The sequence below is a fragment of the Larus michahellis genome, chromosome 8, assembly GCF_964199755.1.
Source record: "Larus michahellis chromosome 8, bLarMic1.1, whole genome shotgun sequence".
Lineage (NCBI taxonomy): Eukaryota > Metazoa > Chordata > Aves > Charadriiformes > Laridae > Larus > Larus michahellis.
The window spans coordinates 33852119-33867036 of NC_133903.1; the positions used below are offsets into that span (position 1 = coordinate 33852119).

Below are 14918 nucleotides of genomic sequence, written 5' to 3' on the forward strand. Positions count from 1 at the left end.
CCAGTTCCTCTTTATTCCTTCCATTTCTCTTATCTTTCTCTGCTTCCCAGGACTTCTGTCAGTTGTCTCCCTGCCATGCTGTATCTCAGTACCTCTCCACTCTTGGTGAATTTCTGTCCCATCCTTTCTTCTCCCTTTAGCTTCCCACCTCCCTTTGCATCTCTCTTCCTCTTGCTGTCTCTTGTGCTTTCCTCATCCCTTGCCTCCTCACAGCATTGAGGCTTTAATTGTTGAGAGGATATGCCCTGCTTGCTTTACTTTGCATTTGTTTTGGTTATTGTTGACTGTGACCAGAGCCAATTTCTTTTCTTGCCTTTCTTAGGCCAGCTAGAATGTATCTATACTATCCACCAACTTACTAGTCTGCAGGAATATTAGCTAAATCATTTCAAACTTTACAGGACACAAGACTTATGTTACATCCTCATTACCTTCTGTCTACATCTCCTTTTACAAGACCTTTTAGGTAATATATGGAAGAACAAGAGAAATGAGTGTGGGATGCTCTCATTTAAGTCAAGGGGATGAGGAAGTGCATCTCTGCCACAGTAAATATCAGCCCTTTAATGTTATAAACTCAGCTGGTGGGAAATGGCAGGTTTTGTCTTGGGCCATTCTGATCAAAAACCCCTCTCAATTTCCACAATTCTGCTGTCCTACCTACATTGACCCTGAATGACATTTCCATTAATGGATTTGACAGTTTTCTTTTAAAGTGTTAGCATGTGTGGTGTTGGCTTGTTTCTTTGGGGTTTTTTTTGGGTTGTTTTTTTTTTTTTTTTAAGCAAAATTTCCATGATTAACAGCCCATCTGTGAGTCACGCTGCTCAGTTTTAAAGCTGTCCTTTTAGTTTTTACCAAGTTGATGTTAGGATAACTATATATCTAGGCTGTGTGAACACTGCTGGGCTGAATTTGGAAACAAGTTGGTAAACTTTAGGCTGCAGTTTTGTTTAGTAGAGGAAGCAAATAAGTCATGGGGCAGCGGTTGGACATGCCCCATGTCCAGCCCTCAGTGAGAAAAACAACATAGCTGGTTTTTTGAACTTTTCCCACTTAATGTGAGTGCAAGAAAACAGTTGTTAAAAGGAAGCCAGACAAGTTAGCTGAAGAGAGAGAGAGGGGTACTTTTCCTTTCTTTTCTTTTTTTTTTTTTTTCAGTTGTTCAACTATTCAATGTCACATTAACCCTATTTTAACAAGCACGGGCCTGAAGCCAGTGAATGCAATGGACTTTGGCAGTCTGAAGCTGATTTTAAGGAGGTTTTGGGTTTCAACTCAGTATTTTGCACAACATTATTCACATGACTGTATCTGGATTTTTAATGAGGCCATCTTTTGAAAAGGCATCAGCTTCTTATTCAAAACAGCTGGCCTTTAGCATATATAATTGACAGAGGAAGTGGGAAAAGTATTTCTAAAGACCATGAGTTGAACTACTGTAGACTTTGTCAGAGTTGTATTATTTTCTACTGCCGAAGTCTTTGAGCTGCTGTGAAATTGAATGGCAATACCAAATTAATTTCACTTTCTGGAACAATGTGATTATATTCATTTTTTGTAATTGTCATGTTTTCAGTTACCCATTGAAGGAAAGAAAATCAAGTGGCATTTCAGTTTACTTGTAATTTCTGATATGAATCATAATAAATCACCTTGTAACTTCTTAAATTTTTAGAGAATTATTTCTCCCTTCAGCATCTATTAGAATTTTGGAACAAAAATTTTCATTTTATGGAGCTAGTTAATTTGCCATCCCACTTTAATTAGAACTTAGATTTTTAGTCTCCTAGTCTTGCAGAAGTCACCCACTGTTCCGATATTTATTGTACACTTTTAATGTTGTTGTAAAAGCTGTCAGACATTTACTTTTCTCAATATAGAAATTCAAGTTAATTAAGAAGATTTTTGGGGAAATGGTACATTCTTTCTTCCTAATTTTCCAGTCCTAGTCTTTTCTAGATGTAATATGATCAAATCTTGTTTTGCTACAAAGAAAAATATTAATTTTTGTATTAGATTAGAGAGATGATTGACCATTTAATGAAATAAAGGCAAAAATGGAAGAAAAGTTTACATTCTTCTGCAGAGTAGTTTTTATTCCAATCTGCTGAGGCAGGGCACAATCATACTGAGAAATCTGAGTCTCCTTGATTTTAATATAACCTAAATCACAAAGCCTAAATACTATTTGACTGTTTTTCATCAGCTGTAGACTAGGAGTAGGTACACTGGTTATATCATATCATTCTACTACTTAGTCCATTCACTGTGTAAAAGTATCTGTTAATAAAGTAAAATAAAACAAATGTCATCTCAACCCTTAAGGAAACGAAAGAACTCAGCCTTTCTCCTTAAAAGCCAACACCAAAACCCTTACCGCCGACCTTTAAAAATAGACTAGTTATCTGTAGAAATCTAGTAGGATTTCCTTGCCCACATAGGTTTAGTTGTCCAGAATTTCACAAGTAAAAACAAATCTTCAGTTATATCAACCAGAAAAATTCTCAAAAAATTAAGATAATGTATGGCCAGGAAAGGACCAGCCACCCCCCACCCCCTATGTAGCACCTGACCTATCTTCACTCCTGCACGCTACTTCTGCACACTATAATTGTCCTTTTGTAGAAATAAAGGCAGTTATTTGTCTCTAAGAATGGGCACGCTGCTTCAGTCAAGGTGCCCTTTTGATTTGTGTAACATATTTCCACACCAAGCTGTCATGTGGGTTACTAGCTCCAGTATAAAGGAGTTCCTCGGGTAACCTCATGCATTTTCAGATAATCCATTTAGTATTGGAGGCAGAGAAAGGCTCGTCGCTGTGAAGGATCAGAAGTGAGTTCCTAGTGCGTGTGAGGCCCTGGAGTATAGTTCTTTTGTATTACTTTGAGATACTGCTGTTGGTTTATGTTGTGAGGTTTTTTTAACAAGTAAGCCATAGCTTGTCAATGTTAAAATACAGTATTGGCCCTGTTTAGTTTAATTGTGCTGGTAGTTTCATTGTCACAAATATATCTATACTCATCCAGGTGAGAGGCACAAAACCGTATCATTACCTCCACCATGGATTCTTTGTTAATTCCTTGCATAAAATAGTTCTAGTCGTCATTCCTGCAAATAACCATTGTGAACCAAAATGATTTTGTTTCATATGTAGTCACAAGAATATGTTCAGTGTAACAGCTGTATGTGATGAATATAATCCTGCTACAATTTTAAGGAACGCTCCTGGTCAGTAATTATAGATATTATTGGGTATAATTTAGAAGCTACGTTATCATTTATACAGTTGAAGATGGACTTCCCTTTCCAAATCACAGCTGGGAGCAAATTTCCCAATTTTATTAGACTTCGTACACTATATATCTTCATTGTCTCTTCAAAAAAGGGACAAAATGGGAGAACACGTCAACAAACTGTAGTTCCATTTGAAGGAATTTTATTTCACTTCATCTAACTTTGTATTTAAAAACATATTGACCCTAGGTTTGTTGGCAATAGAGCAAGTGCCCCTCTAACTTTTCATCTGAGGAAGCTGTTACAGGGACTAGGATGATGTGCTGGTTCTGCCTAGGCCAAACTTAACGCTTTTTTGCTTGCTCAAGGGTGTTTTCTCAAGTCAGGGAAAACTACAAAGACGAGGAATACTGTTTGGGCCTTAGAGGATGCAGTTTAGCTGTGGAATTCCTATCAATGTTAATGATTATCAGGACAAAATGCATACTTTTTCCCATGCGTATTATGAGACCCTGGTGCAACTGGTACTTAGACTATATTCCTAATTAAGGGCGTGTGACTAATCTTCCTGGGCTCAAGAGGAATTCTTACATGTGCATGAGTTCCTGCTTTTTGTTCTGTTAGGAAGTGGGGTCCACACAAAATTAAAGAAGAAACAAATATTCTGTTAAATCCGAAAATATTTGCAAGAGTCTGCAGTTTTCATTTGCTTCTCTGAAACCCTGAATGGGTGTCTTTCTACTTTACTTTTTGAAAAATGCAATTGTTAAAAATGAAATAATAGATCCAAATTTTCTAGTTATTATAGTCAATTTCCTTCCAGACATCCTTAGTAGGGAACCTTAGTTTCCTTATTATCAATGAATTATATAGTTAAAAAACTATTATTTAAATCTTGTGACAATATTTCAATGTTCTTTTGCTTTTCTCTTTTTCTCTTTCTTTCTCTAAGCCCCTTCTTTGTTCTGTGGGTTTTCTTTTGTAACTCCTCCAGACTACAGCTTTGTTCCCCCTTCCTCCACTCCTTTCTGGTCAGGTACTGCTTTACTGCTTTTATATTTCTTCTAAATTTGCTTCCGTTGTTTCTATGTGCAGCAAGCAAGGGAAGGGACGAATCTAATACTTCCGTTCTTATCTGACTCCAAAAACTGAGTTATTACACGTTATTCTTGGAGTGTAACAAAAATCAAACTCTCAAACTTTTGAAAAAGTGTATACAAGCATAAGTTTGAATAGGTGTTTCAAAGCTCAATAGTTGCAGTAGATTCAATCAATGATCACTTATCTGTTAATTTGCTGTGTAGTTGTCATCTATGAGCTATATATATTTTAATGTATTTGTTCAAATGCACAAACCTGAAAATTTCACTGCTTATAGATAAATGATATATTCGTCCCATCCCTGCAGCAAACCATACTGCAGCAGCATCCTAGAATACAGTAGTTATTTTGTAGAAAATGCTTTCTTTAAATTCTGCGTTAACATTGTTATTAATTTTACCCATCTGTTTTCTAAATATTGTTTTCTTTATTCTCATTTAACCATCCCTGGCTTTAGTAAATGCAAACATTTTAAACTTAGAGACTGCATAAAAATGCTTGAAGTAGTAGCAGTGGTAGTCTCAGTTAGTGCTTCAGTATGGCTGTGACTTGCTCTGGTCTCTAAGACCTGGTCTTCAAAGAGGTGAACTGCACCGCTGGACGATTCAAGAAGAATTTTGCTAGTAGGAAGGTAAATGCCTTCGAGGAGCATGTGGAAGGAGCTACTGCTGCTAACGCAGCATTCACTCACATTACACTGGCACACCTTTGTGTACAGGGGGTGGAGGACTTGGCCTGAGTTGTGGAAATCGTGAGTGGGGTTGGCTTTTGCACTAGGGGAAGGGAGGTGTCTAGCATGCACGAACATGGATGTAGTCGTAATCAAGATCTGACTAGGACATCCAAGTAGGCAGTATGTTTTATGTCTGCCCCACAGAGGCCATCCAAGCTGTTCAGTGCCCAGAGATGGATTCTTAAGGCTTTCCGCAGTTTCTAGAGGGGAAAAGGACGTAGGGAGCAGCTCAGTAGTAGAATTGCTAGTGTGCTTACTTGTGATGAGCGTCTCTCTGATTCATGCCAGGGATTTCAATCTCAATGTCCTATACTGCTCTTGATTGTTTTGCCTCTCAGTTGTTCACTGTTTTGGATTCTGTTTTTTCTATTTCTGTCTCCTTACATATAGATTTTTTTGGAGGCAGATACTTCTACTTCCTTTCAGTAGTCACAACAGTGACTCGGAATCCAAGCTTTAAGGCACTCTTCCAGTTGACATTTACTTATATAAAGTACACATTGTAGAAAAGATTAATAGAAAGCCATTCTGGTATAGCTGTTCACCTGGTGGTCATGACATTTAACTGGAATGTCTGAAGCACTCATCTCATTTGAATTGGAGAACACAAAGGAGTTAAGTTTTGGCACTTTATTGTAGGCGAATACTGTGAGGTTCTATCATTTTGGGTGACGATAGAGGACGACCTCTTTCATTCAACTGCACAGTACTTGATCATAAAGTCGGTTCTTACTGAAACTGGTATCGGTTCCATGAAAACAAAATTGTGAAGTGGCCTACAGTGATAGAACAGCAATCAAGATTCAGGGTTACTTTAAGCCTATCACATGTTCCCATATATGGTTTCAACAAATTATAATTATATTCCTTTTTTCCTATGAAAAACCGCTTTATCAGAAAATTCTTAAATAACTGTAACAGTAAGGATTCGATATCTTGCATATTGCAATATGCTGTGTAAAGTACTTCTTCATACAAGTACAAAACATTAAAGAAAAATATTGATGAGTAATTCTTAATTTAAGCTTATCTACCTGTTTGAATGGGATTTCACGTTCTGCTGGATAGACTATGTGGCATGTTCTTAGCAAAACCATCTTTTTTAAAATAGCCAAAGAATTTGCTTACATTAAATAAAGGAATACTTATTTAATGGATGTTACAAGTATTTTTTTTTTTTTTAAAGGATCTTCAGAGCTGGCTTAGCTCTGCTGATATGGAAGTTGGTAACCCATCTCCCGAAGGGTTAAACTGTCTACTGAGCACTACTGGAGGTGCTGCCCATGCTTGTATAATAGAACTGAGCTTTGGTTAAACAGTGCAAATAAACGTGCATTGCTTCAAGGAGCATGGAAAATAATACACAAGAGCAACCCTTAGGGGCTATGGCTGCAGAATTATGAGGAGGCTGTACCACAAGGAGAGAGAAACATCTACTCACAACTTCTATAATGATACATTGACCCTTGTGGAATTTAAGTGCAGGCAAAAATGTAAGCTAGAGCAGCCTGCTGTGATCATATGGAGACTCTTTTGTTGGCACCCCAGTTCCTTCATCAGTGGCCCAAACTAGTATTAAAATGCATTTGTAGCATATCTATCTCACTGTCAATGAGAAGCTTTTCCAATGTACTCTAATGGGAATCAAAGCTGACGACAGTTCCCTGTCTTTTCTTCTGTTTGCAGAAGGAAAGACTAGGTTAAGCAAAAGTGTATTTTTCTCATTCACACATGTACCTTCTATTCACCTTCCTCAGATTTCTCACTCTATTTCCTGTTAATCCTTTGAGTATCTCCCTCCTAATACACCAGGTTTATTTATTACTGCTTTCTCAATAGCTTCTTTTTCTCTTTCTTGCTTTTTCTTTTTTCCCCTCTTTAATTTCACTTTCACATTCTCCTGTTGGGCGCTTTCTTTCTGTCAGTCTCTGTTGTTAATCCCATTCTCTCTCTCTCCTTCCTCATTCTCCCTGTAGATATCCTCTTTCTCTCCTTCACTCAGTGTTTCTTCTCACTCCCATCTGTACGGATGCCCTTTCCAGATGCTGACTGTCTTCCCTTAACTTTCATTTATCCCGGGACAGCTCTGATTGGGAATTCAGGGTTGATAGTCTCTACTCAAGTTGGTTTTGGGACTATGTCACCAGAGAGATATGGCTAATATTTTTTTCCAAAATTAGCACTGTCATTTTCCTGTATTCCATCATTCATCTGGCTTCCTTTTATATAGTTCCTATCATGAGCATAACTTTTATTTGAAAATATGGATGTTGGATTCTAAATTAATCTAAATTCTGCTACTTTCTGCCTGAAGACTTTTGGAGATAGATGGTTTTGATTTCTCTCGCTTCTTTCTGCTTTTCCTCCCTGGCTTCACAACTTGAAAAACAGAAGTCCTCCTTTCCCCACCATCTGCCCCTCCTTCTTTTCCTATCCTAAGTTTCCTCAGTATTTTCCCTCTTTATTATTCTTCCATGCATTTCTTCCCTCCTTAGTTCTTTTCTTCCATGTTTTACCAAATTTGTTCATCTTTGCCTTGTGTAAATTTCTTCCTGGCCCCATTTATCTCCTTTCTAGAATCTGAAATGATACCCTGCTCCCCTTTCATCCTGTGATGCTTCCCCAAATCTGCCAGTGATATTGCTGCACGCCTATGAATGGTTACTGACCTTACAATCAATAACGGCTCTCTTTGTTTTTTCTTTCTCCAAAACAATTGCTGCCCATGATGTCTTCTTTCCTTGTAAAATTGATTACTGAAATCCTGATAAGGTATAGGACATAACATTCATGTCAGAATCTAAACAGGTAGCACCCACATCTGACTTAGAGGGGGGAAAAAGTATGCTTGAACTTTAATATACTTAATATATCACCTAGATTTTAACATCATCTTCACAGTGTAAATATAAGCAATACATTGAGATGCTGATTCTCTTTTGTATGGCATCCTATACATCCTGTATCAAGTATCTGATAAGCATACTCTACATAAGCAGTCTGAAATGTTGGACTAAACTTTAGTGGCATGATATAAAAAGGGCATAATCTGTTGCCAAAACAGGTTTTTAGACATTCCATTTTTATAGTAAATAATAATTTAAACACGGTATTTGTTGTTATTTTAAAATAAATTGTTTGTATTGTCTCTGTAAGCTAAAAATATTTGAATATATAATGAGTTTTATGTATTTAATACTGTTATGCAAAAGCCTCTGTTTCTATGAAATGTCCCCAGTGGGGTTAGAAGACATCTTAAATACAAGCAGAGCTGATACCGTCAAATTTTTCTAGCTCATTTGCCATGTTTTGTGTTCCTGATTTAAGTTAAAGGCAACTAGCTATGAACTTTTAGTATTACGTTATTGAAGGTGCTGCTAAAACTTGAATCTTAATGGTATCTCCTAAAGACGATTGGGAATTTCTGAGAAATTGGAAAGGGTTCTGAGAAAAGAAGATAATTATACATACATTATATGAAGTCATCCATTGTGATCATATGATGAATTCTTCTGAAATCTTTTCAGTAGGAAGCTTGCTTGTGCTGGTAAATTCCTATCCATGGTGACTTACATAGGAAAACAACTGCAAGGGAAAATGACATTAATGGAAAAAAAATAAAAAATGAATGCTTTGGCCAAATAATCCAACTACAAAATGCAGTGGAGTAGTAGGTGGTTTTTTTTCCAAACTGCTCAGGTCAAAGGCCTTTATCTCATAGGTGCTATGCCCCCTTTCCTCTAATTGGGACAGTTGAGGGTTTCTTTTGCAAGTTTGGACATTCTACATCAGGGTTAAAAAGCATAATTTCCTATAAAACTATTTGGGAGAGGGGTGCTGGGTTTTGAAATGAGGGTTTTTTTCCACATTTGCTTTTTAAAAATATTTCACAATTTGTTACTGCTTAAAACATCTGGGCTTTACATGGGCAAAATGCTTACATATTGATGTAGCTTACAATTTTTAAGTACTAATTTCACTGAAACAGGATTTTTTTTCTTGATGAAAAGTTTTGTAGAATAAATTCACTGGTGATTTACAGAATAAGCTCCTAAAAAGAATATATTTACATCAGCCAGTGTTCGTGTGGATTGTAACAAATGATCCGTACAGATTTCCTGTGGAAACTCTTTACTTTTTTGTTCATGCTGATGTTAGCTTTCAATTTTAAGCGCATTAATATTTAACTTGGAGGTTGTTTTTGAAAGAACAGCACCTTATTCTGTTTGTTTTGCTTCATTAGAGGTTTAAAGTTAAATCAACTGTAAATGCTAATAATTCTTTTGGAAAGAAACTAGTGACCTGTAAAATATGTTGATGCACGTAACTGGCAGCAAGTTTTATTATGAAGCACAAAAATACAATAATTGCAAATGTATTTAGCAATTTTTGGGTGTGAGACACTTTATAAGGTTCATCTAGCTTGACTTTTTTCTAAAAATAAAAAGAACTTTAAAGAAATCACATAAAATCCCTTCAACTTTTACACAATTCACCTTCTTGATCTGTATAGTGCAGACGCTTTCACATTTGCATAAAATTAATGCCAGTGTATGTAGTGAAATCATTGCTGTATATATAGAGTACTGCTATTTACATTACTTTTAGTAGCCTTCAATTAACAAACTGTAATAATATCAATGTCTGTTTCATTTCAGTGCTAAGTCCGAAGGTGATAGGCATTGCCATAGCCAGGTATGACTTCTGTGCAAGAGACATGAGAGAACTGTCCTTATTGAAAGGGGATGTTGTCAAAATTTATACAAAGATGAGTGCGAATGGCTGGTGGAGAGGTGAAGTAAATGGAAGGGTAAGGTTGTTTGTTTGGCTTTTTTTTTCTTTATTTCTGCCTTCACTGACGGTGATTTTGTAAAAAAAATAAGGTGTGTTCCTACATCATAAACCTTCTTTGTATGTTTAAATTCACAAGATACAACATGTTCTCATCTCTGTTTTGTAGGAGCCAGGCAGGAGTCTTGCCAGGCAGCTTTCCCAGCATGTAAATTAATCAGTTATTTAATGTGACCTACCAGGCTGAATATTTGGGCAAGTTTATATGGTTAGAAAATAACCAGGATTAATAGTACAGCTACAGTTGAAGTTTCTTGAACTCTGTCACACACATGTATTTGGGGTCAAAAGCTCAGGTTCCTGGTGCCGTGAAAGTCTGTTCAGCAGTTTAACACAGAATGATTTCCACACCTTTCTGCCAGACTGTAATGTAATGGAATCAGCCTCCTTTTTTATAGGAGGCTGTTTCTTTCAGCTCTGAAAAGGTGGCTCATATGAAGTGGCATATTTAGCAGGGATTTCTATAAAGTCACTTTACACTGCATTCTTAGACTTGCATGGAAGTAAAGTTTTGGTTTTGATCTGTAAAGGCAATATTTGTTTCAATCCTAGTATACTGCTTTTTAATGCAGATTAGTCAGAAGTGTTTGAGGCTGCTGTTGCCACGTCTAAAGGGCTGAGATGCAGGGTCAAGGAATGCGAGGTGAAAGAAAGTAGATTGGCTGGAAGCTGGAAATGCAAGTTGCAAGTCCGGTTGAAGTAGATGTCCAGATTTACTGCTTTATGCAATTTTGAGAACCTTTTTTAATGTACATGAGCCTGGTTATGATCTTAAAGTGGAATGGTCAATTATACAAGAAGTAGGGAAGCAGAAGAAATAACGGTTATCCTGTATACATTTTACCTGTGAATAAAACTGAGCATCTCATTCTAATGCAGCTACCCCCATCCTAAGGGATGCCCTGTTATATACTAGCGTTCTTTCTGATGGCTTTCACAGCCTGGACTTCAGATCATAAGCTCACCTCTGGACGTATTTTGGCCAGGTAGTCTAAAACAAAATTTACGCAGTTACTCCTTCCAATCATGCTCTTGGGTTTGGTTTTGAGGTCTTTCACAGGTATTAAATTGACTTAGGTATAAAGAAGTCTGAGTGAAAAGCCTAAAGCAAATAGATAAGACAATAAGAAATACAGGACATTGCTTCCCTGTATCTTACACAATCCTTCTTTGACACATCATTAATTTCAGAATGGAGATAGCATTATAACTTATGAAGTGTAAAACTCTGGACTCTGCCTTCCAGTTCTGTCTTATTTAACACTCCTGTTGGTGGCAATGGAATTCAACTCCATTTAGTACAGTCAAATCAGTCGCTATTTCCTTTGGAAGAGTATTCGCTGGACCTGACTGAAACCTGTTAAATATTTAACTACTCATTCAAAAAATAGCAGCATCCTGCCTGTAGTAAAACTACTTCTGCTCTTGGCATTTCTAGACTTTTTTTCTGAATGCTTAGACTTCCAATTTGGGAAAAAGGGTGGGGTTTTTTGGGGGGGAAGAAGATTTAGTCTCCAAATCATCATATCTGCAAGTTATTATTTTATTTGGGGTACTTACCCTAACTGTGGCAGGTCAGTCAAGTTTATCTTTGTAATCTTATATTTACTAAACAGATCCATCCTTGTTTTGGCTAGTTCAGCTGTTCAAAACAACCCTGTGCATCTCATGTATTATTTTGTTCTGCTTTTTCCATTTTTAGGTGGGCTGGTTTCCATCAACTTACGTTGAAGAGGATGAATGAATTAAAAACTTTCCTCTGCTGACCAGCAGTTTCAGGGATTTTAAAAATTTAATATCTTCAAAGTGTTATTGGTCTTGTTAAGTATTTAAACAGCAGCATTTTTGTCTGTCTGAACCTTCCAGTCTTAATGTTGGGATTTATACAGAAGTTTGTGCTGACAGATTATTACCTTGCCCAGAGCTGTGCAAGAAACAACCTGCTGGTTTGCAGTCACTGGGGATCAGTACAAAGTCCAACCCTCACCTTCCCAGAAGATCTCTGGAAAACAATTTTCTTTATACTCCTTTTCATTTCACCCTGTACTACACCATGAATACTAGCTATGGCTGAATATTTAATAAGTCTCTTTTCTTCTAGCTAACATCTGTGATGGTACAAGGAGATGAAGGCTTATTATTCCTTATCACTGCATGCAGAAAACAGAGTTCAGTCATTCCAATGGGCATAAAGTATAGTTAGTAGACTTGTCTTGAAACATCAAACTACTACTTATCACCTGACAAACAGTTCTACACTCACAAAAACCTTCTGAAGGAAATATGAATGTAGTAAACATGAGTAGCATTCATGCATATGTAATTAGTTAACTGACTACTTTGAGGTCCTGCCTAAACTTCTAACAATGTGTTTGAAGACAACATTTTAAAAAGGTGTAGTGATGTGGTATCGCTTGAAAAAGTGTCCACAAAGTGGAATTGTGGGATCCTTTCTTTGTCATCCCAAGTCTTTGTGTGAGGCTTTTTCATTTCAGCAGCTGACCATAAAAGTGCAACTGAGGATAGTCGTGACAAGACCAGTTTTAAAATTTTCAGCATTAATATTAAATAAATCTTCTAGGTCTATTCTGAAGGAGCATATACTAATGCAAGATGATGTCACCCCTCAAGAACAGAACTGTTTATCTTAACCTCTTGATTGATTCAGATGAGCTTTGATGCTTCCAACTCTAAGATGTCTTTTCCTAGTTAGGAGTTTCTATCTCCTTTTATACTCTTGTAAGGTAATGCAAAGGGAACTTGCAGACTACTTTGTGCCCTTTCCTCTCTTGTTCCCTGGGATGTTAGTGGCAGTTCAATGAGAGAGTGAGCTTGTTGCAGTGTTATGAACATCCCAAAGGAAATTGTGTCTAGGTTAGCTAGCTTGAAACATCAGGCGTTGTGAAGTGGTGTCCGCTGCTTGGTGAGGCAGTGTTTTAATGTATTTATGGAGGGTGAGAGGTGCTGTAGTTACAAGCTAAAATAAATGTGGGTGATGTCTTCAGATGTGCAGTTTCGAATACTTAGATAATGTCTAATCTGGCTTGAAAACTTCTAAGAAAATAAAAATGCATTTTCTTTCTAGGGTAATATTGACCAATCAAGAAAGTTAATTCATCCTGTCCCACATCCTCTCTCTTGTTTTTCCCTGTCCTCTTTGCACATAGGCATCTTGCAATTAGCGTGCATACATGCTGCACGAGTTAGCACCGCAGTTTTTACCACTCTACAAGCGACATAATACCCACTGTTCATCCACAGACCAGAATCTGCTAGTACGTATTTCAGATTCTTTTTGCCTGTCCCCAGTGTTCTTCACTTCTTTCTGGCCTCCTTCTGGCCATCAGGAAGAACCAAGCACAGCACAGAGGATTCACAATAATCCCCATTGTCTCTGCAGCCATCTTGCCCATCTGCTACACCTAGCATACACTGCTGTGTGACCAGGTGAAAGAGGGGATCGTCTAATTAGAAATCCTCTACTTGGGAGATTCAGCCTTGCAGATGAAACTCTGCTGATGCTCTAACTTTTCAAGGATTTACCTCAAAATTATGTAAACTGTGATTGTGTTGAGTGCATTACTTGATGGAACAATTGAGAGCATTTGTAAATATGTAGATTATGCATAAAACATAATTTGTAAATTATGTGTACAGCAGTGTAGACTAGGGAGTATACTGTCTTTGATCATGTTTTGCCATGCAGTTCTATTGTTTATTGGGAGCTTGATCCTATATTCCTTAAGTAGACAAAGTTGATTCTTTCACAGTTTTGCCTGCTCAAGGGGTAGAAGAATAAGCTCTAGGCCTGTGAAGTGTTTAGTGCTTTGCTGTCATATAGTTCTCCTGAGAAGAGGCAGTTTAATTCAATACAAGTTGAGAAATACATCAGTCATTTTCAACAGCTTGGTTTTAGAATAATTTTGAGTAGTCTCTCGATCTTAAAGTTGCCGTAAAGCTTTTAAGCGATTCCTGAGTCCAGTAATCAGCTTTTGAGAAGAATGAAAGCCATAGCTAAACTTACTTTTGTGGTATAAATCTACATGTCATTGTGTGTTTAATGCCCTGTATTGATTGAGTTAATGCTGCATCTTAAACTATATTTTGAGTACCAAAGACTTCCTAAATATTCTGGAGTGTCTCTTTCATGTGCTACTTTTGCCTGTATGGAGGTTTTGTTGTCATGCAATAATGGAGTTACAGTACTTTAATTTGTACTATTTTGTAAATATGTTAAATATAATAAAATGGTTAATTTTTTGTTTAATGGTATGTGTCAAAATGCATAGTTGGCTATTATGAAGTTTGTACTTCGTTTGCCTAACCACCTCCTCATTGTGAACAGAAGTTGATAGTGTTCTGTTTTGGTTTCCCAGGTTTGTATAATCCTGGTTTAGCTGTAAAACTGAGTTGTCCATGTAAATGGGATAGTATAGCTTTCCTCGAGAGCTGCTTATTGTTGGGATACCTTGTCTTCTGCCACATCCAGGAAGGTGATGGGTTTTTTTGTTCGTTATGTTTCAGTCATATACTACTGATCTTTGTCTGTCAAAGATGATACTTGCTGTTTTTTGATTGAAAAGAAGGTGTTCTTAAAAAGTTTCCTTTTACGTGTCATGTTTCATAGTAATGTCCTTTCTCTTCCATCTTCTGCTTTCTCCCTCTGTCGTATGTGAATTAACATACAAATTCAGGCTGAATTGAGCTCAAATCTGAAAATATAGTCTGTGTCTAATTTCATGGGCTACTTGATAACCTTTTCATGGTGTAACCCATTCATACATTTTTTACAATATAACATTCATTATTAATATGTTTATAAAAATATTTCTGGGCAGGTGAATTTATTTAGCAAGGTCAGCGATGATACAATTGCAGTGTTGATTCGTTGTGTCCCTTCTATTTTTCAGTAGCAGATATTTTCTTGTGGAACTGCCCTTCTAACAGATAATTATTAAACTTAATGAGGCATTTACACATCTTTACAGATGTAAGG

At 36.9% G+C, this 14918-nt stretch overlaps 1 protein-coding gene across 4 annotated transcripts in view; it reads left to right on the forward strand.

Annotated features, from left to right (window-relative positions):
• Positions 1-14189, forward strand: part of VAV3 (vav guanine nucleotide exchange factor 3) — a 171105-nt gene extending 156916 nt beyond the window's left edge. Inside the window, exons 26-28 of one of the 4 annotated variants that reach the window (XM_074597335.1) lie at positions 4190-4273; positions 9730-9881; positions 11625-14189. In XM_074597335.1, coding sequence (XP_074453436.1) covers positions 4190-4273; positions 9730-9881; positions 11625-11666 — 278 coding nt within the window. In that variant the 3' untranslated portion in view covers positions 11667-14189. Of the gene's footprint in view, positions 1-4189; positions 4274-9729; positions 10092-11624 lie in introns of those variants that run through there. The other 3 variants (XM_074597337.1, XM_074597334.1, XM_074597336.1) reach the window with 3 other exon arrangements.
• The last annotated feature ends 729 nt before the right edge of the window (positions 14190-14918 follow it).